The 24,863-nt window shown below is 38.7% G+C and overlaps 2 protein-coding genes, 1 long non-coding RNA gene and 1 other non-coding gene across 15 annotated transcripts; 2 read left to right on the top strand and 2 right to left on the bottom strand.

Moving 5' to 3' along the window:
* Positions 1 to 1,084: 1,084 nt before the first annotated feature.
* METTL5 (methyltransferase 5, N6-adenosine) lies at positions 1,085 to 11,966 on the top strand. 10 transcript variants are annotated; one of them, XM_086357050.1, is made up of 7 exons: positions 1,085 to 1,299; positions 3,624 to 3,738; positions 4,098 to 4,279; positions 5,129 to 5,211; positions 10,380 to 10,431; positions 11,428 to 11,477; positions 11,864 to 11,966. In XM_086357050.1, the coding sequence occupies exons 2-7, from the start codon at positions 3,629 to 3,631 to the stop codon at positions 11,900 to 11,902; spliced, it is 516 nt and encodes a 171-aa protein (XP_086213176.1). In that variant the 5' UTR covers positions 1,085 to 1,299; positions 3,624 to 3,628; the 3' UTR covers positions 11,903 to 11,966. The 10 variants fall into 10 exon arrangements, with proteins under 10 accessions (XP_086213176.1, XP_086213135.1, XP_086213184.1 ...); XM_086356987.1 differs by lacking the exon at positions 1,085 to 1,299 and adding an exon at positions 1,659 to 2,071; XM_086357042.1 differs by lacking the exon at positions 1,085 to 1,299 and adding an exon at positions 1,659 to 2,106.
* Positions 10,760 to 20,871, bottom strand: SSB (small RNA binding exonuclease protection factor La). Of its 3 annotated transcripts, XM_086356853.1 has the most exons (13): positions 20,784 to 20,871; positions 19,859 to 20,096; positions 18,659 to 18,733; positions 16,941 to 17,044; positions 16,679 to 16,853; positions 15,939 to 16,046; positions 15,754 to 15,854; positions 14,899 to 14,970; positions 14,522 to 14,564; positions 13,177 to 13,317; positions 12,736 to 12,922; positions 12,349 to 12,480; positions 10,760 to 12,052 (listed from the first exon to the last, which is right to left on the bottom strand). In XM_086356853.1, exons 3-13 carry the CDS (start codon positions 18,722 to 18,724, stop codon positions 11,967 to 11,969), a joined length of 1,215 nt encoding a protein of 404 aa, XP_086212979.1. In that variant the 5' UTR covers positions 18,725 to 18,733; positions 19,859 to 20,096; positions 20,784 to 20,871; the 3' UTR covers positions 10,760 to 11,966. The 3 variants fall into 3 exon arrangements, 2 of the variants coding, with proteins under 2 accessions (XP_086212979.1, XP_086212973.1); XM_086356847.1 differs by lacking the exon at positions 19,859 to 20,096; XR_015147410.1 differs by lacking the exons at positions 14,522 to 14,564; positions 19,859 to 20,096.
* On the bottom strand, positions 12,547 to 12,653 carry LOC147378505 (U6 spliceosomal RNA). The gene has a single exon (XR_015154008.1). It is a non-coding gene; the product is annotated as a U6 spliceosomal RNA (small nuclear RNA).
* Positions 20,872 to 20,886: 15 nt separating the features above from the next.
* LOC147378503 (uncharacterized) lies at positions 20,887 to 22,804 on the top strand. Its single transcript, XR_015147450.1, has 2 exons — positions 20,887 to 21,010; positions 22,620 to 22,804. It is a non-coding gene; the product is annotated as an uncharacterized LOC147378503 (long non-coding RNA).
* Positions 22,805 to 24,863: the final 2,059 nt, after the last annotated feature.

The raw sequence follows: 24,863 nt of genomic DNA, 5'->3' as shown, positions 1-24,863 counted from the left end.
TGTTGACCATCTGGTGATGCATGTGTAGAGTCTTCTCTTGTGTTGTTGGAAGAGGGTGTTTGCTATGACCAGTCCGTTCTCTTGGCAAAACTCTATTAGCCTTTGCCCTGCTTCATTCCGTATTCCAAGGCCAAATTTGCCTGTTACTCCAGGTGTTTCCTGACTACCTACTTTTGCAGTTTTGCAAACTGTTACTGTAAGGGGAAACAGTAAAAGATACACAGTATCTCCACGTGCTGTTTCTCATGATTATATATGAATCTACAATTACCTCAAAATAAAATTTTAAATTCAGTTTTTAAAAATAGAACAACAACAACAAGTATCTCAGCTGGCACTAGAGGTAAAAAACCCTCCTGCCAATGAAGGAAACAAGAGACTCTGGTTCAATCCCTAGGTCCAGAAGATCTCCTGGAGAAGAAAATGGCAACCCACTCCAGTATTCTTGCCTGGAGAATCTCATGGACAGAGAAGCCTGGCGGGCTACCGTCCATAGGGTCGTAAAAGAGTAGGACACGACTGTTCTTCCTGGTTTCTGGCTAGTCTGGATCATCTATTTAGCTCAAACTGCTTACTCTATCTCCTCTCTCTCAACAGATACCACCATCAACAAATATTTATTAGGCCTTTGTTATGTGACAGGAACTTTATGCACTACCTTTACCGCTAAGAACTTTATTCATTTAATCCTCATAAGAGATAATTTCAAATTCTATTTTTCATATTAAGTAGCAACCTCAGACACCACTCTCTCTACTTCATCTGCATGCCTCCACGACCTTTTTTTTTCTTCCATTGAAAATAAAAAGAAGGGTCCACTCCCCAAACTAAGGGCAAACTTTTCACTTAAGCACTGTATGCTTCCCTCTCAGGATCCTGACTCCATCCAATATCCTTGTTCTTGCATTTTGAACCCCTGGCTTTCAACTACTCCTACTCTGAATTTAGCTATGTTCACGAATACTCCCATCAATTAAAAAATAAAAAGCTTCCCGCAACCTAACTAAACATCAACCATTCTCACTCTTCTTGCAGCCACTTTTCTTAAAAACTGTTCCTATGTATTCTTCCTACTTCCTTAACTTTAGTCCCTAATCCACTACAAACTGGCTTCTGCTCCTACCCCATGAAAGCCTAATTTCTTTCCAGCAGTTGACACCACTTCCCATTCCTTAATCTAAATCCTCTCTTGTTTGGACTTCTCTGACATCACCACCCTGTGAGAGCTGAAGTAAGTGACACAGTTGACCTAAAAAGAGGGAAACAAAGGAGGGCAAGAGACTGGCAAAGAAAGAAAAGGTGAGTGGAAGTTGCTACTTTTTGAGCGGGGGCTTGGGACACAGGAAGCAGAAAGGGCCACCGTGGGCGCTAAAACAAAGTGAGAGACTTTCACCATCACCTTCATCCTCTTTCTCCCCTCCTCCTTTAAGGGCCTGACGGTACTCAAGGAAAAACTACAGGGTAATGACCACTCGAGAGACAGCTGGGGCCGGCCCCTAGGCCGCGAGAAGGAGCCGGGCACTCCTTGTGGCGCGGCCTCCGCCGACTTGGCGGCGGCGGTGGCGGTCGGGTGAAGGCGGAACCGGTGCGCGAGGCCGCTGTTGCAGCTCGGCGCGGGGCCGCAGGAGGGGCGGACGCGTGTGCGCGTGCGTGGCGGCCCTTCCGGCCCGGGCAGAGGCAGGAGCAGCTTCTGGAAGTGCAGGAACGTGGCGTGTGGATCACTTGGCGACTCCAGTCGAGTAACCGTGCGGGATACCTTGTAGGCGGGTTGAAGCCTGGCCCCGGACCACCCGCCGCTGGCGCTAGGAGAAGAGCGGGAACCTCCTGGGCTGGATGTCCTCAGCTTGGCCCTCAGCCAGCGGCGCTGAAAAAGATACGGGGGATAGGGGTTGGTGAGATGCAGGTGAAGTAGGTTTCTTTACAGATCCAGCGCCTTTAAACCCTGCGCACACTTTTTTAAAAATGAAGAAATTAAAGCTTAAGGAACTAGAGAGTCGCCTGCAACAAGTGGATGGATTCGAAAAGCCCAAGGTCCTTCTAGAACAGTATCCTACCAGGCCGCACATTGCAGGTAGGGCGGCTGCTGATCCCGCCCTTGTTTTGCGGGTTAGTCCTGTCTACTCTTTCTTATAACGAAAATGACAGTTATTTGGATACAAGAATGTCTAGAGAAATTTCGCTCTAAGATTTCACGTTGCGTGGGAGAGGACTTCCTTGACACTGCAGCTGAAAACATCCCACACACAGGACACACTGTTTTACCGTGTGGTTTTCTGCATACCGCTTAATACTGTTAGACATCTTTTTAAAGTGTTTGTTAATCTCATTACACAGTTAACTCCCTGAAGGCAAAAATGTGCTGGTTTTGTTCACACAAGTCCCAGTGTCTAGAGTTCCTTATACTACTTAGGAGCTCAGTAAATATTTGCTAAATTAGGATCAATTTCCTAGTGCAACAAATTTGCCAGTGCAAGGAGTCCTACGCGCTATACTCTGCCCTATAAATGAATACTAAAGTTGGTAGTAGAAAGACTTGAGTTTTAACAAATTCAGCATAGGTGCAATATTAAAAATGCAGATGCATTTCAGTTTTAACAAATGATCTGAGAATCAGCACTGTTGCTTAAGAAGAAGGATTGGTACTGGAAATAAAAGAACACAGGAAAAACCATTATATTTAATAAACATATTACCAAAGTCATTGAGCGAGTCTTTGGAAGATTAAGTTGCTGGGAACGCCAGCAGGGAGGAATCCCCTTAACTTCGACATAGTTCTGTTTCTAAGCTGCTAAAGAAAGTCAGGGGAAAAAACGTGTGTACCCGCACTTCACTCCAGCATATTGTCATAATTCCAATAAAAAGTTGCACAAAATTGTGTCTGGGGTAAGACCAGTTTTCCCATTGTAGATAATGATTTTTTTAATGTCTTCTGGCTGTAGTGGAATCGTTGTGGGTTTTTTTTCCCCCCGATAACAATCAGTTGTTTCAAACCCAGTGTGTAACACACACATAGATGTGCTAGTTCTTTGAGATACTATCTCCAAAGACATTAACAACCTGCAGCAGTCATCAACAGCACAGTTGATATCCCTGTAATTGTGTGTTCTGATAAAACCTCTGGATCTTGGGGCATCAGTGATGGCCAGCAACCTTTGGTAGGTTCAGAGATAGGCAGGGAGGTATCAGTGGATATTATTCATGCTTAACCTCCATATATTCCCCACTTTCATGTATTTAAAAGATCCCTTTCCCATCCTAGCAGCCTCTGTTCTGCTCCTCAATAGTTCTCTTATCAGGTTTCATTAGTAGATATTGTTTCTGTAGATCATAAGTATATGTGTGTGAATATTTGTGTCTAAAGGCTATATTGTGGATGTAGGTCTTTTCCTTTCCTATTCTAGCTTAATAACACAGAATATTATGACGACTTGAACTTTCTTCTCCAGTTGAGGATTTGTGTAAAGGAAATTTAATTATACGTTATTATTTTTAAACCTGGAACACGAATTTGGGAGAGAGCTTAATAATGCAAGAGGAGAAATTGTTTTACAAAGAGTCATTTGCACAAATTGGATTTTGGTCATCCACTTGCCTACTTTTTAATATATTTTTTGATCTTTCAGCATGTATGCTCTATACAATCCATAATACATATGATGACATTGAAAATAAAGTGGTTGCAGATCTAGGATGTGGCTGTGGAGTGCTTAGCATTGGAACTGCAATGCTAGGAGCAGGGTATGTGATCCACTATATTTCTATTTTAGTATGGGGTAGTTTTAATAAGAGTAAATAAAATCAACTGAATTATATTTATGAGACTCTACAGTACATGATGAGAAGAATCCAATACTGAGTACATTTTGAATGGGCAGAACGTCAAAACAAACTTAAAAAAAAAAATGGTAACAGCGGCAATTAGAAGCCTATATTTTATATGAACCTGAGTTTCCAACCCCTGATAGTTTGGGAAATCATGCTGTTGAAAGGCATCACTCACTGTCACTTGGCCAGTTGGGTTAAAATGGTGCATGGTTTTGGTTTTGTTGTTTTGATTTAGGAGCTATAAGTATTTACTTTGTGTTTTATATTTATAGGTTGTGTGTTGGATTTGACATAGATGAAGATGCATTGGAAATATTTAATAGGAATGTAGAAGAGTTTGAGTTAACAAATGTAGACGTGGTTCAATGTGATGTATGCTCATTATCTAACAGAATGTCCAAATCATTTGATACAGTAATTATGAATCCTCCCTTTGGAACCAAAAATAATAAAGGTTAGTAATAAGAATCAGCTGTGCTGGTATCTTTGTTAAAAAAGCGTTTTAAAAACCATTTTCTCTTTGGATTGTTTGGGTAAGTGACTTTGTCACTGTTCATTAAATAAACCAGTCTGTTACCTGTATAATTATTATAATTTCAATCTCAGTTTGTTTAATGCATGATTAGAGAATTTTTCAATCTTTGTTTTCATAAATTTGTGCTAAGTGAACAAATTTATTCACTTATTATTTATTCTTCATCTGATTTCTAGAATGATTTACCCAACTCTTTTGAAGATTTCCTATAAAGTGTTTTATACTTTTAAAACCTCTTTTTAGTGCCTCAACATTCAAAGATTTCAGTAACAATGACTTACTGTGGCTATTTATTTTATCTGTTTTGTGGGCAAGGAGGGTAGGGAGTGAGTAACAAGAGGAAAAGATATACATAGTTTTAAAAGCCCTCCCTCCACCTGCCCCCACCGTTCTGATTACTACTTTACCTGTTCTCTTCTGCCCTCTTTGAAAATTGTTAATTTGGAATATATTAAAATTTTTACTTTAGCCTCATTTAAATGAGACAGTATAATTCTGATTTTATTCCATCAACCTTAAAAGATATTTAGACATCTTAGATATTTGTACCCTGTCTTGTTACGGAAAGAATTTGAAACAGCTATTTTTTTTTAAATTTTATTTTATTTTTAAACTTTACAATATTGTATTAGTTTTGCCAAATATCGAAATGAATCCACCACAGGTATACCTGAAACAGCTGTTTTGGAGTTCAAAAAAAAATGTTTCCAAATCCCCAGTATTCCTTTAATCTTCTATTTTGATAACAATTTTTTCTACTTTTAACAGGGACAGATATGGCATTTCTGAAGACTGCTTTGGAAATGGCAAGAACCGCAGTATATTCTTTACACAAATCCTCAACTAGAGAAGTAAGTTCAAATCATCAAAATATTCTGTGTCATTATTTTTAAATTCATGACAGTGTTTGAAGGATTTACTATCAGTACTAAATACCAAGATATCTAATTCTCCTGAAATTTTTAAACATCTGGCACTTAGAAACTGAATTTTCTCCTTAACTAGCATTTATGAGTAGCTTTATTTGTCAAAGATTTGTCCAGGCAGGAATTAACAGGAAAGAGATTATATAATTCAGGAATAGAGAAGTATGGTGTAACTGTGGTTACAATATCTCCTGGTTTGCTTGGGTAAGTCCTGGTTGATGCCTGTAATCCCAGTGTCTCTGTATGGCCTAGTGTACTTAAGAGAGGCAAGGACAGCCTGGTTTTTAAGAACACTGAGACTGGGAAGCTAAACTAAGCTGAGTTCAGAACCCATTTCTTCCATTATTTTTTATTGTCAACACATGACACATGAAGGTGCATAAGACATATTCTAGAAAACTGGGGATGGGGTGGCACAGTTTTTTAGTGTTAGTTTAACACAGTGATCAAGAACACAGACTGTAGAGCCAGACTACCTAGGTAGGTTCAAATCTGCTGCTTCACAGCTGTCTTCTCTTGGTCAAGGTTCATTTTGAGTTCATTCGAGTTCACTTTCATCACTTACACTGTACTCACCTATACTCTTACAGCATAAGGAACTAAGAGTACTTTATACTTTGTAGGGTTGATGTGAGGATTAAATGAGTTAATGTTTACAAAGCACTTAGAATAGTGTATGGCAATTGCTATGTTAGTGGTTATTTTTAAGTGATATATGTATTAAGAGATTTTAAGATTTTGTAGGAAAAATATTTGTATAAATACAGTGTACTGGAATTCAGTTGGAAACAAATTATGACTATATGGTAATCTAATAATCTTTAAAATACATAAAATCGCATGGCTAAAAGGGAGAAGGCAATGGCACCCCACTCCAGTACTCTTGCCTGGAAAATCCCATGGATGGAGGAGCCTGGTAGGCTGCAGTCCATGGGGTCGCTGAGGGTCGGACACGACTGAGTGACTTCACTTTCACTTTTCACTTTCATGCATTGGAGAAGGAAATGGCAACCCACTCCAGTGTTCTTGTCTGGAGAATGCCAGGGACAGGGGAGCCTGGTGGGCTGCCATCTATGGGGTTGCACAGAGTCTGACACGACTGAAGCAATTTAGCAGCAGCACATAGCTAAAAATATATATAGGCATACCTCGTTTTACTGCCCTTTATTGTGTGGGGCTCGGAGAAGGCAATGGCACCCCACTCCAGTACTCTTGCCTGGAGAATCCCAGGGACGGGGGAGCCTGGTGGGCTGCCGTCTATGGGGTCGCACAGAGTCGGACACGACTGAAGCGACTTAGCAGCAGCAGCAGCAGTAGCAGCATTGTGTGGGGCTTCCCCTGATGGCTCAGATGGTAAAGAATCCACCTGCAATGCAGGAGACCTAGGTTCGATCCCTGGGTTGGGAAGATCCCCTGGAGGAGGGCATGGCAACCCACCCCAGTATTCTTGCCTGGAGAATCTCCATGGACAGAGGAGCTTGGTGGGCTACAGTCCCTGGGGTCACAAAGAGTCAGACAAAACTGAGCCACTAAGCATAGCATAGGATTGCACTGTACAGATAATGCATTTTTGCAGGTTTAAGGTTTGTGACAACCTTACATCAAGCAAGTCTGTCAGCACCATTTTCCCAACAGCATTTACTCACTTTGTGTCTCTGCTCATTTTGGTCAGTCTTGCAATATTTCAGACTTTTTTATTGTATTTGTTGGGTGTTGGTGCTCTTTGATATTACTGTTATAGTTGTTTTTGGCATTGTTTAGCAATAACTACTACTACTACTAAGTCGCTTCAGTCGTGTCCGACTCTGCGACCCCATAGACTGCAGCCCACCAGGCTCCGCCGTCCCTGGGATTCTCCAGGCAAGAACACTGGAGTGGGTTGCCATTTCCTTCTCCAATGCATGAAAGTGAAAAGTGAAAGTGAAGTCGCTCAGTCGTGTCCAACTCTTCACGACCCCATGGACTGCAGCCTACCAGGCTCCTCTGTCCATGGGATTTTCCAGGCAAGAGTACTGGAGTGGGGTGCCATTGCCTTCTCTGGTTTAGCAATAAAGTAGTTTTTAATTAAAATATATACTTTTGGGGGACTTCCCTGGTGGTCCAGTGGTTAAGAATCTGTGCTTCCACTTCAGGGGGCATAGTTTGATCCATGGTTGGGTAACTAAGGTCCCACATGCTGTGAGTTCCAGCCCCCAAAAAAGTACTTTTTAAAGACATAATGCTATTGCACACTTAAAAGCCTACAGTATAGTGGAAACAGAACTTTTATATGCATGGGAAACAAGCATTCAGGTTACTTAGTCTTGTGATATTCACTTTATTATTTTGGTCTGTTACCAAGCCTGTAATATCTCTGAGGTACGCCTGAATACTGCTAAACAATTAGTAGTGATACATTTAGGTAAGCAGCAGAACACAATATAACTTTCAGTTCAGTTCAGTTCAGTCGCTCAGTCATGTCCAACTCTGCGACCCCATGAATCGCAGCACGCCAGGCCTCTCTGTCCATCACCATCTCCTGGAGTTCACTCAGACTCACGTCCATCAAGTTGGTGATGCCATCCAGCCATCTCATCCTCTGTCATCCCCTTTTCCTCCTGCCCCCAATCCCTCCCAGCATCAGAGTCTTTTCCAATGAGTCAGCTCTTCGCATGAGGTGGCCAAAGTACTGGAGTTTGAGCTTTAGCATTATTCCTTCCAAAGAACACCCAGGGCTGATCTCCTTCAGAATGGACTGGTTGGATCTCCTTGTAGTCCAAGGGACTCTCAAGTCTTCTCCAACACCACACTTCAAAAGCATCAATTCTTCGGCACTCAGCTTTCTTCACAGTCCAACTCTCATCCATACATGACCACTGGAAAAACTTTACTGGTAAATAAATCCCCATTCAGTGAGACCAAACAGCAGTAATTATTGATATCTAAAAAGCCTGTATTGAGGAGGTCCCCAAGACCATCCTCAGGTTTGATGATTCACAGGGAAGTCTAACAGGACTGAGCATATAGTCATACTCATGACTGTGATTTATTACAGCTAAAAGTTACAGAGCAAAATCAGCAAAAAGGGGTGGCTCAGATGGTAAAGCATCTGTCTACAATGCGGGAGATGCAGGTTCGATCCCTGGGTCGGGAAGATCCCTTGGAGAAGGAAATGGCAACCCACTCCAGTACTATTGCCTGGAAAATCCCATGGACGGCGGAGCCTGGTAGGCTACAGTCCATGGGGTTGCAAAGAATCAGACATGACTGAGCAACTTGGTTGGTTGATTGGTATAGGTCACAGTCCAGGAGAAACTAGTGAAAGCTTCCAGAGTTCTCTCGCAGTGGAGTCATATGGGATGCACTTAATTTTTCCGGCAAAGAATTTTTGTGACAAGGTACGTGAAATGTTGTTAACCAGGGAAAGGTCACTGGAGACCTGGTGCCAAGGGTTTTTACTGGGGACTGATCACATATGCTCCCCCTTGCCTGGCATATACCCAAATCCCAGACTCCCAGAAGCAAAACAGGTATTCAGCAGAAAGAGTTTAAGTACAGTAAGCCGCTGTTATTAAGGAATGGGCAGCGAAAACTCTCAAAAATCTAAGTTCCCATACTCCAACCAAAGGTGACTAATATGTAGACCTTCCAAGGATAAGCAGTCAGGCCTGCTGTGGATTCTTCTGCACAGCCTGGCATAGGTCTTATATTACTCATACATAGTTCATGAAAACCAAGTAAAATATGCCAATAAAGAGTGCAACTAAGCAGCAAAGTCTAATAACTTGAATAAATTCCTAGTCACATTACCAGGGAATGCCTGTCTTCATTGTTTGGTATTGCCATGTTCCACCACCAGGAGGCAGCAGTATCAGCATTGTCTTGGCTGCTTTAATAGAATTTTAAGCAAGTATCTCTGGGACATGTGAACATGTGGACAGGGAACCCTGGCGTGCTGCAGTCCATCAGGTCATGAAGAGTTGGACATGACTGAGTGAACTGAACTGAGGCAAATATTTACTTAAATACAGTTTTATATTTTGGCAATGCAGAAGTATTTCCATTAGCAGAGTAACTAGTTTGAGAAATTAATCTGGTGTGTGTTGTGCATATTGTGAAGGAGGTGTGATGATGAACTTCTAGTATTAAACATCCTTAGATTATGCTGTAGATATATCTGCTATAAGCCTTGTGATAATTTTGCTTAAGTATTCTATTGTAACTAGTATCATTATCATTGAAGCTTATTTCAGACAGACCCCTTAACTATAGACCCTTGTCTCTCTTAAGTACTTGGCCCTCTATTCATAATATAGGTGCATTTGATACAACTTTTTGATAGAAAATTTGATAGAAAAGCCATGTCCTGGCAGACTTATACAATTTACTGAAAACTTCCACTGGAAGCCAAGTATTTGTTCTTTGCAGGCTCAGACAGAACCTTATATATCATCACAGTGACTCCAATAAGCTAGATGACTCTAAAAGTTGTTGCCTTATCTTTCATTAGGCATTATAAGAACTTAAGTTCTTGGCTCATAGTTAAATATGTGAACCTTAAATTTAGGGAAATTTAAATAGCTAAAACCAGCATTTAGTACTTGTTTTGTGTGCCACCACAGTTCAAAGCACTTTTCAGTCTACAACCATCTGATGAGATACCATTACTATCTTCATTTAACAGATGAGGGACCTGAGGCACAGAAAGCATAATTTTCTCAGAGTTACACAGCTAACAGAGCTTTAGTTCAAATGCAGGGTGTCTGATTCCAGAAACTGTCCTTAACCTCTATACCATACTGCCACTGAATTGCCCATGGACAGATCTCTGCTGGTTTCTGGGAGAGCTGTGTATTTATCTTTAATATTTTTATGCACATCAAAGTCCATCAAAGGACTCTGAAGTAACAGCTTTATTACTTGAATTATATAGTTAAGATTATTAAACGGCTTGGCTTCTTACTAAAATATTATCCATCCAGTTGAAAAAAATTTTAAAGGTCTAAATTCTAATGAAACTTTAAAAGCTTGAAAACTTACAATCAAGTATTAGTAAGAAGCAATTTTTTGAAAACTGTTTTAAGACCAACTCACATTAACATGTTTATGTTCAGCATATTCAAAAGAAAGCTGCAGAGTGGAAGGTCAAGATAGATATTATTGCAGGTAAGACGATTTTTAAGTTTCTCACAAAACAAATCTCAACCATAATTATCTATGTTTGGTAATGGGTTGTAAATGGAGTAAAGGGAGGGTATCAGTGTTTGCTCAAGATTATCCCAATGTATGCATTTTACTGAGAACTTTTAAGTGATCTAAGAGCTTGGGCTTAAAAGTTTGTCAAGTCTTCGTTTGAAGTCCATTCCTGAAACATACCACCAGACTATGCTTGAATTACTTTTCTATTTCAATTTTCTAATTGTTCCTGGAGTCAAATAACATGAAGCTTTTTCTTTTAGTGGGGAACAGAATATAATCATCCACACTATGTAAATCATGTTCAATACATTTTTATTAGTAAATTGCATAATAATACTCACAGACATCAAAATGGGAAAAGCATATAACTAGAAGCTGACTCTAACCCAATTAATTCTGAAAAGTCTGAAATAAGAGTATACAATAAGGGGGAATTTTTTTTTTTTGGATTGGATTTAACAACATAACTAGAACTGTCACCTTCTGTATTCCTATTCAGTACTGCCATTCCTTATTAGTTTAAGATATAATATGCAACATGGAGACCTTAGAAGAGTTCCAATAGTAGTATACCAAGCCAGGGCCTTGCTACTCCAAGTGTGGTTGTCAAGTATGGACCATCGGCCTTGACATCCCTTGGGAGCTTGTCAGACTTGCAGGATTCAGGCTCCACCCAGACAAACTGAATTACAATCTGCATTTGAACAGGATTAGATTTGAAGGTGATTTGTTTGCACATTAAAATTTGAGAGCTGTGATTTAGAGAGTGCTTAGTAGGAAGATAATTAGCTACTTACTACCGTTACTAAAATCCAAACCTGAAAGATAATCATGATTATTACGAAATTGGTAGCTATAGATTATTTAGGAAATTACAAATAGGAAGGTACTACCATATTTAAGTCAAGGGTGGTAAATGTGTGGAAGTACAATTTTCATCCTTAGGTGGCTTTTGTTTTATAGAGCTGCGATACGACCTGCCAGCATCATACAAGTTTCATAAAAAAAAATCAGTAAGTCTCTTGATTCTGGTTTATCCACATTCAGTACTGAAAAACTTCACAATAATTATTTCTAATGTTATCAAGTTGCTTGAGTAAATACAGAAAGCCAGCATAGAAGATAAATATTTAACTAAAACAGAATGGGCCTATAATCACAACAGCCAATATGCTGGTAAATTAAAAAAAAATAAACTTAGTTTATTTTTATGCAGTATACATTTTATTACTTTGTACTAATACATTCTCATATTACAAAGGCAACTTAATGGAAGAATGTTTCTTTTGATAGTTGAATAATCCGAAAGAACACAAACAGAACTGCACATTAAAAAACGTATTTCGATAACAAAAGACAAGTTCAACAACAACAACAAAAAAATCTTCTTTTCTTACAGGTAGACATCGAAGTGGATCTAATTCGGTTTTCTTTTTAACAGCCTCCAAAGACAAAAGCAGCTTAAAATCTAATTTAAATGAATAAAAAATTTGTTTATTAAACTACTGGTCTCCGGCACCATTTTCTGTTTTCTGTTGTTTTGATGGAGGTTCTTTGTCTGTTTCTTCTCTTGCTCTTTTTACTGCTCCTATACAATAAAAATTTTCATTAAGGGCACTGAAAGCATTAATCTTGAGCATAATTATCAAAAATAATTTTGTTTAAAAAGATTAGCAATAACTTCCCTACACTAATGAGGAAAGGCTTTTCCTTTAGTACAGACCTGCTCTCTAAATTTAGCTTCCAAGTATTTTTGTTTTCCATATGTAACAACATCATAACCAGGATCAATCACAATCTGAGAATATCACTTAAACAAAACCACACTGCTGTTCTCGCCCAAATAATTTTTCATCAGAGTACCAAAGGATTAGAAAAACTTACGAGATGCACCATTTTCATCACGTTCATCATCACTATCAAATTTCGTTTTCTTGCCCTGAAACTGTACTTTTCCTTTAGCAGACCCAGCCTGGGCAGCTTTATTTCCCTTTCCTTTTCCTTTAAATCTTCGACCTGTAGAGACATAATTAAGAAATCATCAATCTTTTAAATCTCTTGTCAATGTCTTTTTTTTTTTTTTTAAATATGGAACGCTTCACGAATTTGCGTGTCATCCTTGCGCAGGGGCCATGCTAATCTTCTCTGTATCGTTCCAATTTTAGTATATGTGCTGCCGACGCGAGCACTTGTCAATGTCTTTTAACAGCAATTATAAATTTTTAACCAAGTAAATGAGTTAAATTGTAAAAGAAAATCAGAACTAATGACCTTTTGACTTCCATTTGTTTAGAGATTCTTGTTGATCTTCTATTATTTTTTTCAGTGCTTCTTTTTCCACATCTCCTTCTAGTACTTCCCAGGTGACTTCTTTGTTCCTTAGTTGTAGGTTACCATTATTGGCCTCTTTTGCTTTATCCAGTGCTTCCTTAGCTTTTTCTTTAAATAGAATTATTCCCTACACCAAAGACAGAAAACAAAAGCCAGGGAATTCTACTGAACATTGGACATCAGGAAGGAAGTTATTAAAAAACTTGCCGTCAGTAATTTCCAATAGTTATTCACAGCACAATCTCAAAAATATCAATCAGACATTATGTCCAGTTACAACAGTAATAAAACAATTGCTTTCTTCTTTAATGTCATCTTAAGATAAAAGTTTCTACGGGTTTTTTAAATTGATTGGTAAAAAACATATGAATATTTCCAAACCTCTTTGGCGCCTCTGACAAAGTGTATCCATTTTATTTCACCATGATTTGAGAAAAGGGTGTGCAAATCTTCTCTACACGTCTGATCATCTAAGTCTCCTGAAAATTTCAGCAAGCAGCCAATCTTTTCTTCTAGAGATTTCTGTAAAAATATACAAGGCAATATAAAGTTCCTTAAAAACAAGCTGGAATCAAGATTGCAGGGAGAAATATCAATAACCTCAGATATGCAGATGACACCACCCTTATCGCAGAAAGTGAAGAGGAACTAAAAGGCCTCTTGATGGAAGTGAAAGAGAAGAGTGAAAAAGTTGGCTTAAAGCTCAACATTCAGAAAACAAAGACCATGGCATCTGGTCCCATCACTTCATGGGAAATAGATGGGAAAACAGTGGAAACAGTGTCAGACTTTATTTTGGGGGGCTCCAAAATCACTGCAGATGGTGACTGCAGCCATGAAATTAAAAGATGCTTACTCCTTGGAAGAAAAGTGATGACCAACCTAGGTAGCATATTGAAAAGACATTACTTTGCCAAAAAGGTCCGTCTAGTCAAGGCTATGGTTTTTCCAGCGGTCATGTATGGATGTGAGAGTTGGACTGTGAAGAAAGCTGAGCGCCGAAGAATTGATGCTTTTGAACTGTGGTGTTGGAAAAGACTCTTGAGAGTCCCTTGGACTGCAAGGAGATCCAACCAGTCCATTCTGAAGGAGATTAGCCCTGGGTGTTCTTTGGAAGGACTCATGCTAAAGCTGAAACTCTAGTACTTTGGCCACCTCATGTGAAGAGCTGACTCATTGGAAAAGACTGATGCTGGGAGGGATTGAGGGCAGGAGAAGGGGACGACAGAGGATGAGATGGCTGGATGGCATCACCAACTCGATGGACGTGAGTCTGAGTGAACTCCAGAAGTTGGTGATGGACAGGGAGGCCTGGCGTGCTGTGATTCATGGGGTCGCAAAGAGTCGGACACAACTGAGCGACTGAACTGAAAAGCAACCACAAACCAGAAATGGCATGTACCACTCTCTACATATATAAGGAACAACCAGAAGCTAAAATGCTGTTTTGAAGTAGTTTAAGTAGTTGGTGTGTTTTCTTTTATCATCCTTTATTCTACATGGCTTCTGATTTTAACTTATTTTAACTTCTCCAGCAAGTAATCACTAGTTATTATGTAAATCTTATTGCTCTGGATAAGTAGTAATATTAGGCAGTATTTGGCTAGTACTTCAGTGCATTGACAACTGCAGACTTGCTTACATTATTTTCTTTAAAAAGTCTCCAGAGCTTTTTATTCTAACTTTGAATTACAGATTTCTTAAGAGACTAGTAATATATACTTACCATTTCAGCATTTTCTGCTAGCTTTTGTTTTTCTTCTTGCTCTCTACAAATAAAAATATCATTAGACCATTTCCATCTACTTTATGCATAAGAAAATTAAACCCTGATAAAGTTAACCTTAATCATGATTACTAATCATGTTACTACTTAGTAACAAAAGCCAGTCCTTGAGTTTTCTGACTGTCTGATGCTAGAGTGCAACAGAATGTGGCCCTAGGTTTATCAAGGCAGCTTAGGACCTCAATATTTCATTAGCAGAAGAAAGGTCTATTGCTACTCATATTTCAGAGCTCATCATCATCAGCTTCACATCCCAGAACCAATAACCTTTGTCAAAGCTTTAAGGAACTAAAATGTGATTAGCTCAACATACTTACTGTTTAGCTCGTAATTTAGCTTCCATTTTATTTTGCTTTCTTTCTTCATTTTTTTTGGTGAAATAATCTTCCCTAAGGACAAAAAATGTAAAGGCTAAGTTCATGAGAACTTTCAAAGACTGACAGTTAAAGTGAATAAGATACCCCATAAGAATAAATGTTACATTTTCTACCAACACAATTACCTATAAATTCAAAATACAATAAGTAAGTTACTCTTATTTTTAAAATAACAGCGTGACTAACAAATAATTCACATGCCATAAAATTCACCCTTTTAAAGTAAATAATTCAATGCTTTCCGTATAACACTGAGAGCATGATTTATCACTATGCATCTCTAGGTCCGTCAGGTTTATTCTATTTAGAAGACTGTACAATGCAGAAGTAGATTATGGGCCTGCAATTCACTTTATCATGAAAATGTCCAGTCTGTGCTAGTTTTTAGACACAAAGAGAGATACACAAGAATGTGATTCAAATCTCTATTTATTAATCCTCTGTACTGTATGAACACACAGGCATATAGACTATGAGAAATATAAATAGATAATAATTGTATGGTGATCTATTCTCTAACCACACCAAAAGCTCAGATTTTACCATCAAGCCTAATTATAAGTTTCACATACAAAACAAGTACTGAAACTTAACCTTGTTTATTCACTGCTAGCAGTGAAAAGCTCCTAATAAACCCTTCCTTACAGTCAAAGGACTAATAGTACCACTGAAAGAACTTAAGTATTTCTCAAAGAATGCCTAAGGATACTAAAAATACTGGTCTGTCTTATCCCAGTGTTTCAATTCTAGATAACTAAGTGCCCTCCCCTCAAAAAAGTCAGCAAACAGACTTACTTGAAAAGTATTAACAGGTCTGTGTCTTTGTACTTCTGGCCAGGGGTCTCAACAAACTTTTTAGCTGATTCAATACTATCAAATACAGCAAATATTGAACCCTTTGAAAAAAGGAAGAAAAAGAATTTTTTAAAGTTACATCCCAGTTATTTTCAACCAGAAAAAGTAACAACATACAAGCATACCTTAAATGCTTTGTGCAAGGTTCTTCTCATCTGAATATTTAGTACTTGACCTTTATCTTCTAACCATTCTTTTATGTCATCAAGAGCTGCATCTGTCGGGAAGCCTTTCTACCAAAAGAAGAAACACACAAATGGCAGCTCAAGGAAACAATGTCTCAGAAATTCTGATTTACTGTGTCTTGAAATGAAGCCAGGATATACATATTATCTTTCTGTCTCTTAAATGTTTAATAGCTCTAGTTAAAAGCTGTATTGACCAGTGCAATAGAAGTGACCCGTTTATCTGGGATCCACTTCAAAATAATCTAGGTAGGGCAAAGATAAAGCAATATTAATCACGTTAATAACTGTTGGATAATGGTACATTATATATTCAGTCTACTTTTGTATGTCTTAATTTTTGCAGTATAAAAAAATCTACTTAAAAATTAATGTTAAAATAGCTATCAAGTTTAACTGTTGATAAATAACAGCTGATATGCACTGGGTGCTTACAGTACGTCAAAGATTTTGTCCAATGTTATATGTTTTGTTTTTTTTTTCATTTAATTCTAACAACAGTTCTATAAGGTTAAAAATATTATCCCCACGTAGGAAGATAAGGCTTAGAAAGGTTAAGAACATTGCCCAGGAATATACAGCAAGTGGTGAAGCTATGATTCCTGAGTCCTTATTCTTATCCAATAAGAATCTATGTTATTTCTAAATAACTTTTAAGACACAATTAAAGGCCCACTTACAATATAAACAGATCTGTTTTTTACATCATTTTTATACTCATCAGTCACTTCAGGGAGAGGTTTGCTTGGAGATCTTCTAATTTTAGTTTTATCTTCACTTATTTCCATGAGTTCTGCCTTTGATTTGCTCAGGGCCTCTACTATTACATTAAAGTCTGTCGTTAAACGGTTTAACCTGAACGAATACATATAAAAGCATTGTAAGATTTAGGAAAAGCCCTTGCTGTTAACAGAAAATCTAATAACTTAAAAATGTTTTTACCTATTAAACTTTATCATTATCTCCAAAGGTACCCAGCCTTCATCCAGTTTGATCTGTTCCTTTAAAAATTTGTCCCGTGGCAAATTGAAGTCTCCAAAATAATACTGCAAGATAATTACAATATACTGCAGAGCACTGTAGAATATCGACTCTAATCGTGGAGTTTTAAAAATTACCATTACATCACCAAATTCTAGTCTTTAAAAGTAGCAATATGTGTCAAAAGTTAACTGGCAATAAACATTTTCCCTTAAATACACTTTAATAAAATACTTATAGTACAAATTAAAACTAAAAATGACTATTGAAACAATGTAATTAGCAGATATAATAGAAAGCCTTAAAACAAATTTAAGGATTTAATAGATGAAAAGCCTCATTTCAGTGTGGAAAGAAGAGATTGTTATAAAAAATGGAATAAACTTGTTAATCACTCTAATTTAATTTTTTTTAAATTAGAAAAATCTAAAAGTTTATTAAATTTCCAGTGTTATTTTAAATTCCCTGTTACAACTTTACTAGTTTCTTTACAATTGTGAAGAAAAATTACAAATTATTCTGTGTTCAATATTTAGATACAAAAAGTTTATCAAAATGTATAATTGAAAGCAATGAAAAACATTTTCACCTAACAAGTTTGCCAAAAATTCTAAAAATAAGAATACCTAGTATTGGCTTGAACACAGAAAAATGGTCATGCAGGTAGAGATATTAACCAGATATTAATTTGATATTAAATATCAAGTTATTAAGAAAAATCGTGCATACCCTTGAGGCAGAAATCAGTAAACATGTTTAATAGTATTTATTTATAAAGATACTCATCACAGAACTATTACAGTTAAAAAATTGGAAATGTCCTACATATCAAATAGTAAATGGTATAAATTATTGATGATATGAAACTACTACCCCAAAATGCATCCTATTTTTGGTGGGAGGGAAAGGGAAAAAAAATTATGTTATCGTGAGTACTGACCAATGTGTCAAAGGGGACTACCTCAACAGCATGAGATTTGAGAAGGGGTAGGTTGTTGGAAGGGACATTATTGACCTTTTCCACATACATTTTTGTATTATTCCAAATACTGAACATGGAATAATTTATAATTTTTCTTCACAATTATAAAGAAATTAGTAAAAAAAAGTTGTAACACAGGAAATTTAAAATAACAGAGAAGTGCAACTTTTTACAATACCTAAATTAAAAAAAAGTTTAAGAGAACTTTGAGAACAGACACTTAAAAGTTACGATGACTGAGAAGACCTAATTGAGCAGAAAAACTATCAGGACCTTCAAGAATACAGTGCTTTTTAACAGGGAAGGTATTTCACAAAGAATTTTTTAATTATCCTTCTATGTGCTATGCATTATTCCAAAATGTTTAACATTTTATGAACTACTGTAAACCTCACAACCATCTTATGAGGGTACTAATTCTATCCTCATTTTATAGACCAGGAAACAAAAGCAGTAAAGAAGTAAAGTTATGCTGGTCTATAGTGTTACCTTTTGAAATGTCTTTGTCCTTGGGTTTTAGAAACTGGCTCCACCAATATAACTGTACACTACTGTACATCTACCTTAACACCAGAATCAAAAACAAACCAAAATGTTCGATAGGTCAGTATATCAAAATTAAATGCTTTTTGTTTTAAGGTCCTAAATGTCCTCTTAAAGAATCTGTTTTCACATTGTAATACCACAAGAATCATACCTCAATTTGATGACAGATTTTGGCCTCCAGAGCAGCCATTTTTTCATTATCACCATTTTCAGCCATTTTGGCTCTCTGCAAAAATTTACAAATTGGCATAAAAGTTATTTACCTTTTACACAGAACTCAAGACATTTAAAAGAATGTTTTAATTATCAATATCCCTCTATTTTCCTAAATAAAAACCAATTTCACAGGTTCAATTTCTCTACTCAATTTTCTAATTTCAACAAAAATTTTGAAATAAGTGATGAAAAACTATCAACGATCCTCACTTCTTTCAGCCACTGTTCTATCCTCTATAACAAAGTGAGTGGGTCATCTTCATTTAGCTGATCCAGAAAGCTGAGGGAAAAAACTCCATGTATAGCGTATCAGTTGTCAATATCATGGATCTCAGTCTTGTTTGGTGTGAGCTGAATTTCTTAAAATCAGCCACAGTTGATTTACCAAAAACAAGATTATGTTATAGAAACTTTTGGGTGAAACAAAATTTTAAAAATGTTACACAGCGTTAAATAAATGCTAATATTAATATATGAAAACGATCATTTGAGAACCTGAGAACACTAAAAGAACATTAAACTGGAGTATGCCTACTATTTGGGCTTCTCAGGCAGCACTAGTGGTAAAGAACCCGCCAGCCAATGCAGAAGACAGAGATGGGTTCCATCCCTGGGTGGGGAAGAAACCCTGGAGGGCATGGCAACCCACTGCAGTATTCTTGCCTAGAGAATCCCATGGACAGAACAGCTTTCTGGGCTACTGTCCATAGGGTCGCAGAGTCGGACATGACTGAAGCTGACTGAGCATGCACATACACATGCCTACTAACACTGGTTAACCTAACAGCCACATTCCCGTTTCACATCCTTCACAATAACATTGCAAGAAAATCATAAGTCTGTGAAGTTGGTTTGCTAGGACTAACAGTCTCCTGACTTCAAATTATTTGCTTCTAGTACTCCATTAAGCCATCAAAACACACTGTATAAAAGTATATTTATAAGAATTCATCAAGGCTATCTGCCATTGGTTAACTCTAGTGATCCACTTCTTGGAGGCAACCCTTCATAACTTGTAATTACTATGCAATAACATGGATGCACACTGGAAGCTCTCCTACGGTGCAACACCTTACTGACAAAATTTGGTCAATCTTACCCAGTGGTTTTTCCACCACAATTCCTAAGTTATTACCGTGATCTGTTGTTGATTAGTCGCTTAGTCGTGTCCGACTCTTTTGCGATCCCATGGACTGCAGCCTACCAGGCTCCTCTGTCCACGGAAATTCCCAGGCAAGAATACTGGAGTGGGTTTCTATTTCCTTGTCCAGGGGATCTTCCAGACTCAGGGATCGAACCAGCGTCTCCTGCACTGGCAGGCGAGTTCTTTACCACTGAGACACCAAGGAAGCCCTACTGTACTCCAGAGCCTTCTATAAAAAAAAAGGTGAAATAAAAGAACTATTTAGTCCCTGTAACACTTCTTTGGGCTACTCAAAACTGGAACTTCGTTTCATGAGATACACTCTTAGAATGCACAACTGAAATATTACCCACGTTTTTCAATTTCGTTCAGAAGCCCTAATGTGAGTGAATAATGACCGTTAAAACCCAAGAGAGTGACGCCAGGAGAGCATCTGCGGCCCCGATTCCCTGACCCCAGTCTGTCTCGTATGATCCAAGAAACCCTTCTGCGTTTAACCCACATCAACCTCCCCAGAATCTTATACAGCCCAACCAAACATTCGCTTTCGGCGACAGAAGATACGAAACCTTAAAGACGCAGTGGGGAATGCAGGGAGCCTGCGTCCAAATAATCCGCCACAGTCCATCCCAAAGCAACCAATTGGTCGCCTGGGCCCCAGCCACGTGCGAGGATATCCTAGCTCCCGCGAAGAACGCAGGATCGGCTCCCCACCTCGCAGCGGCCCGCGTCCCTTAGCCCCCAGCGCAGCTTGCCACGACCGGCTGCGGCCCACGCGGCGCTCGCCCGGAACGCGAGGAAGGCGAGGAGCGGACGCACCCAGCGTGAGGCAGCAATGAAAGGGACGCGCCGTCGCGCAACACGCAAAACAGACCCTTTTGTACTTTCTTCTCCTTAGCCACCTAGAGTTGCTCACCTTTCAGTTCCTGGCCCCACAGAGACGCGCCACAGGATCACCAGCAGCGTCTGCACTCCTCTGAGACGCCGGCTTGCCCACGGCGCGTAAAGAAGATGGGGGCCGTCCCGGCAACCCTTGCGGTCAAAGTGGGCGGGGCTTCCGGCGCACCCGAGCCGGCTCCGCCCTGTGAGCATGCGCCTCGGCTGCAAGCGCCCAAGGTCTGAGAAGTCCTGCGCCTTGTTTCGGTGAGATTGGGTTACAATGTTCAGTAGCACTTTGGAAGGGCTAGGATAAATATTTATTTTTAAGTATTTCTGGACAGCATTTGTATTTCCAGCCCTTCCTTGGGCTCTCCATTCACATGAAGTGGTTGACTTTTTTCTGTACTTTAAAAAAAAATTGTTTTGATTATCCGTAATAGTTAACCCATTTTTTTAAAATGACAAGTAAAACATTTCACTTTTTAAGTGAAAAATTCATGGAATCTTAAAGTTGAGAAAAAAAATACAGTAGAGAGTTAGGAGCTGGAACTCTTGAAATCAGACTGCCTGCGGTCAAATAGTAACTCTCCAGTTTACAGGTTGTGTGACTTTGGGAAAGTTACTCAACTTCTCTATCCTTCATATATAAAATGGGGCCAGTGATAACTATCTTACACTTTATATAGCTGTCGTGAGTATAAAACATGGTACAACATATACCTTCTGTCGGGAACTGTGCCTGGCATATAATAATAGGAGCAGCATATATTAATCTAAAACAAAAAACGTCTTTTTAAGAGACCGAAATGCCATCGATAATAGTGCAGAAACCTACTGCTCTATTGAATGAAGTCATTCAGTCGTGTCCGACTCTTTGCGACCCCATGGACTGTAGCCTAACCAGGTTCTTTCATCCATGGGATTTTCCAGGCAAGAATCCTGGAGTGGGTTGCCATTTCCTTCTCCAGGATATCTTCCTGACCCAGGGATTGAACCCAGGTCTCCTGCATTGTAGGCAGACGCTTTACCGTCTAAACCACCAGGGAAGATCTATTAGAGCGCCTTTTTTTGGAACCAGCTGCAAAGACTGTGGGACCTTAGTTCCCCAACCAGGGATTGAACTTGGTTCCTCAGTAGTGAAAGTCCAGCACCCTAACCACTGGACTGCCAGGGAATTCCCAAGAGCCCCTTTCTATTAGTATATTTTTTGCACAATAATTTTAGTCACTTAAAGGATTTTTTTCTTGTGGTAAAGCACATCTTTCCAGCGTTTTCTTGAAAATTTAAAACGTCTGGTGAAATAGTCTGTTAAGTGAGTTCAGAGTTTTTTGGCAGTTCCAAAATAGATCAAATTAATTTATCTGGGAAAAAAAAAATTTCAGTTATAGATTGAATCCAGACATTACATCAAGCCAACGGAAAAAAATTGAGTTATGCTGAGGTAATTTAAATTCAGATTAATCATGTTCACTTTTATCCACTCAACAAATATTTATCAAGTCTCTACTTTGTGCCAGACAAAATAAAAACAATTCACTTTTTGATCAAGTTAGAATATAAGTATTTAATAGGACAAATCATATGCATGTCAGGGTAGCCCCACTCAGTGGTTCTGAATATTGTTTACTCCATGCCTACTAATGTCCTGGTATGGAGCTTGGCAATGGGAATAAAAAGAAGACCCAGACTCTGCCTAGAGACAGTGACACCTGAACAAATGTCCCTGCTCCTTTATGCCCCCACAATGTCTGGGTAAACTACAGATACAGCCTACTACCAGAAACCACACTCATTGCAGAAGATATATTTATTATTCCCATCAGGCCCCTGGTCCTTTACGCTCCCTTTCTTCTTCCTTGTCTCTCTCTTCTAGGGGCCAAGCTCTATGCAGCTACCACCCTTCAGGGAAAATGGATTCCCGGCTGCACACGAGGAAAGTTGTTTTTTTAGATGAAGAACCAAAAAGACTCTCTCATGCTGATATCCATTTCTCTCATACCATAACTGTGTAGGATAGTATATTAAAGACCATCTTTTTGAGTGTCGACTTAGTAAAAATATTCTAGAGAGTAACTTGGTAATGATATGTGCTAAAGTTTATGATATGCATAGTTGATGCCCCCAAAGTCTACTCCTAAAAGTGTATTCTAGGGAAATTTTTACATATGTGCTTAAGAAGGTATGGTCAAGAATATTCATAGGTGTATGATATATAAATGCAAAGAACTGGAAATACACTAAAGATCCACCAAAAAAAGAATGGGCAACTAAATTGTGGTGTAATTAAACAATGAACTAATAAACTACACAGTAATGAAAACACATAAACCAAACTGCATGCATTAACACTGATGAAATTCACAAACATGCTAAGTAGAAAAAAAATTTTTAGAAGAAATATAAGTAGCACCCCTAGCCATTGTGGCAATGAAAAATCCCTCTACATTTCTAAACACTAAGAGATGGTTATTGCTTTTCCCCTTCCTTTTCTCCAATACTGAGAACAATTAGTCTAGGATAATGGCATTATTCTAGCTTAGTTAGGCATTTAGTTTGAAATATTTGTTAGCCATCCAGGTAGAGGTGTCAAGTGGAAAGCTGATAGATGAGTTTGAAACTTAGGAGAGAAGGCAAGGTTGGAGATACAAATTTTGGAGTTATTAACATAAAGAAAACATTTAAAGTCATGACATTAGATGAGTTCTCCTAGAGAGAGTATTGACAGTGAACATAAGAGCCCAAGACTGAACCTTCTAGCACTCCAACTTTTGGGATATTGGATAAAGTAAGAGAAGCATGCACATGAACTAGAATAAGCACAGCATTCAGAAAACTCAGATCATGGCATCTGGTCCCATCACTTCATGGCAAATAGATGGGGAAACAGTGTCAGACTTTATTTTGGGGGGGCTCCAAAATCACTGCAGATGGTGACTGCAGCCATGAAATTAAAAGATGCTTACTCCTTGGAAGGAAAGTTATGACCAACCTAGACAGCATATTAAAAAGCAGAGACATTACTTTGTCCACAAAGGTCTGTCTAGTCAAGGCTATTGTTTTTCCAGTAGTCATGTATGGATGTGGGAGTTGGACTATAAAGAAAGCTGAGCACCAAAGAATTGATGCTTTTGAACTGTGGTGTTGGAGAAGACTCTTGAGAGTCCCTAGGACTGCAAGGAGATCCAACCAGTCCACCCTAAAGGAGATCAGTCCTGGGTGTTCATTGGAAGGACTGATGTTGAAGCTGAAACTCCAATACTTTGGCCACCTGATACGAAGAGCTGACTCATTTGAAAAGACCCTGATGCTGGCAAAGATTGAGGGTGGGAGGAAAAGGGGACGACAGAGGATGAGATGGTTGGATGGCATCACTGACTCAATGGACATAAGTTTGGGTAACTCTGGGAGCTGATAATGGACAGGGAGGCCTGGCGTGCTGTGGTTCATGGGGTCGCAAAGTCAGACACGACTGAGCGACTGAACTGAACTGAAGTCCCTAAGAGCATAGAGTGCGAAACCAACCCTGGTGGCCTCCTAGAATGGATTTACCATTTAATCAAAAATTTTTAAAAGGCAGATATATCTTTGCTAGATTGACACAAAAATGTAGATTGCTAGATTTTAGATCTGAGTTAGGCAACAGATCTGTCACTACGTGGCAGAATACTCTAATAAATCAAAGCTCCAGGCCAAGAGCCCCACTCTGAGACTGCTTGGCTTGTGCTAGACCTTTATGTTTTTTTGTGTGTGTAAGATGTATGTCAGAATGCCTAAAAGCCAGAAATCCAGTGTGTCTCTGAGCTTTGGGAATAGGTTGTAGGACTGTTTTTTTTGTCTTCCTGCTAATAGATTTTTTAATATATGACTTGTCTGAGACCTGCCATTATATAACAGATATATAAGAGATCACCTGAGCATGAGATTCTTGGAGGGAGACTTAGAGCCTGACCCTATGTCTGATAATTAGAGGCCTCTAATATCCCCTCAATTATCTACTAATTGTGAGTAACCAAGTTTTCTTGAGTCATTTGTTACATTTGACCCAATGCACAGGTTGATATATACGTAAATTGTAAGTAGACCTTATATAAGCCACAGAGAGAGACATACAGAGATT

This window comes from Bos grunniens, chromosome 2 (assembly GCF_055505025.1).
Source record: "Bos grunniens cultivar Pamir isolate PY7600 chromosome 2, Bosgru_T2T1.0, whole genome shotgun sequence".
NCBI lineage: Eukaryota > Metazoa > Chordata > Mammalia > Artiodactyla > Bovidae > Bos > Bos grunniens.
The sequence above is the reverse complement of the archived record's forward strand: the minus strand, read 5'-3'. Positions and strand labels throughout refer to the sequence as shown.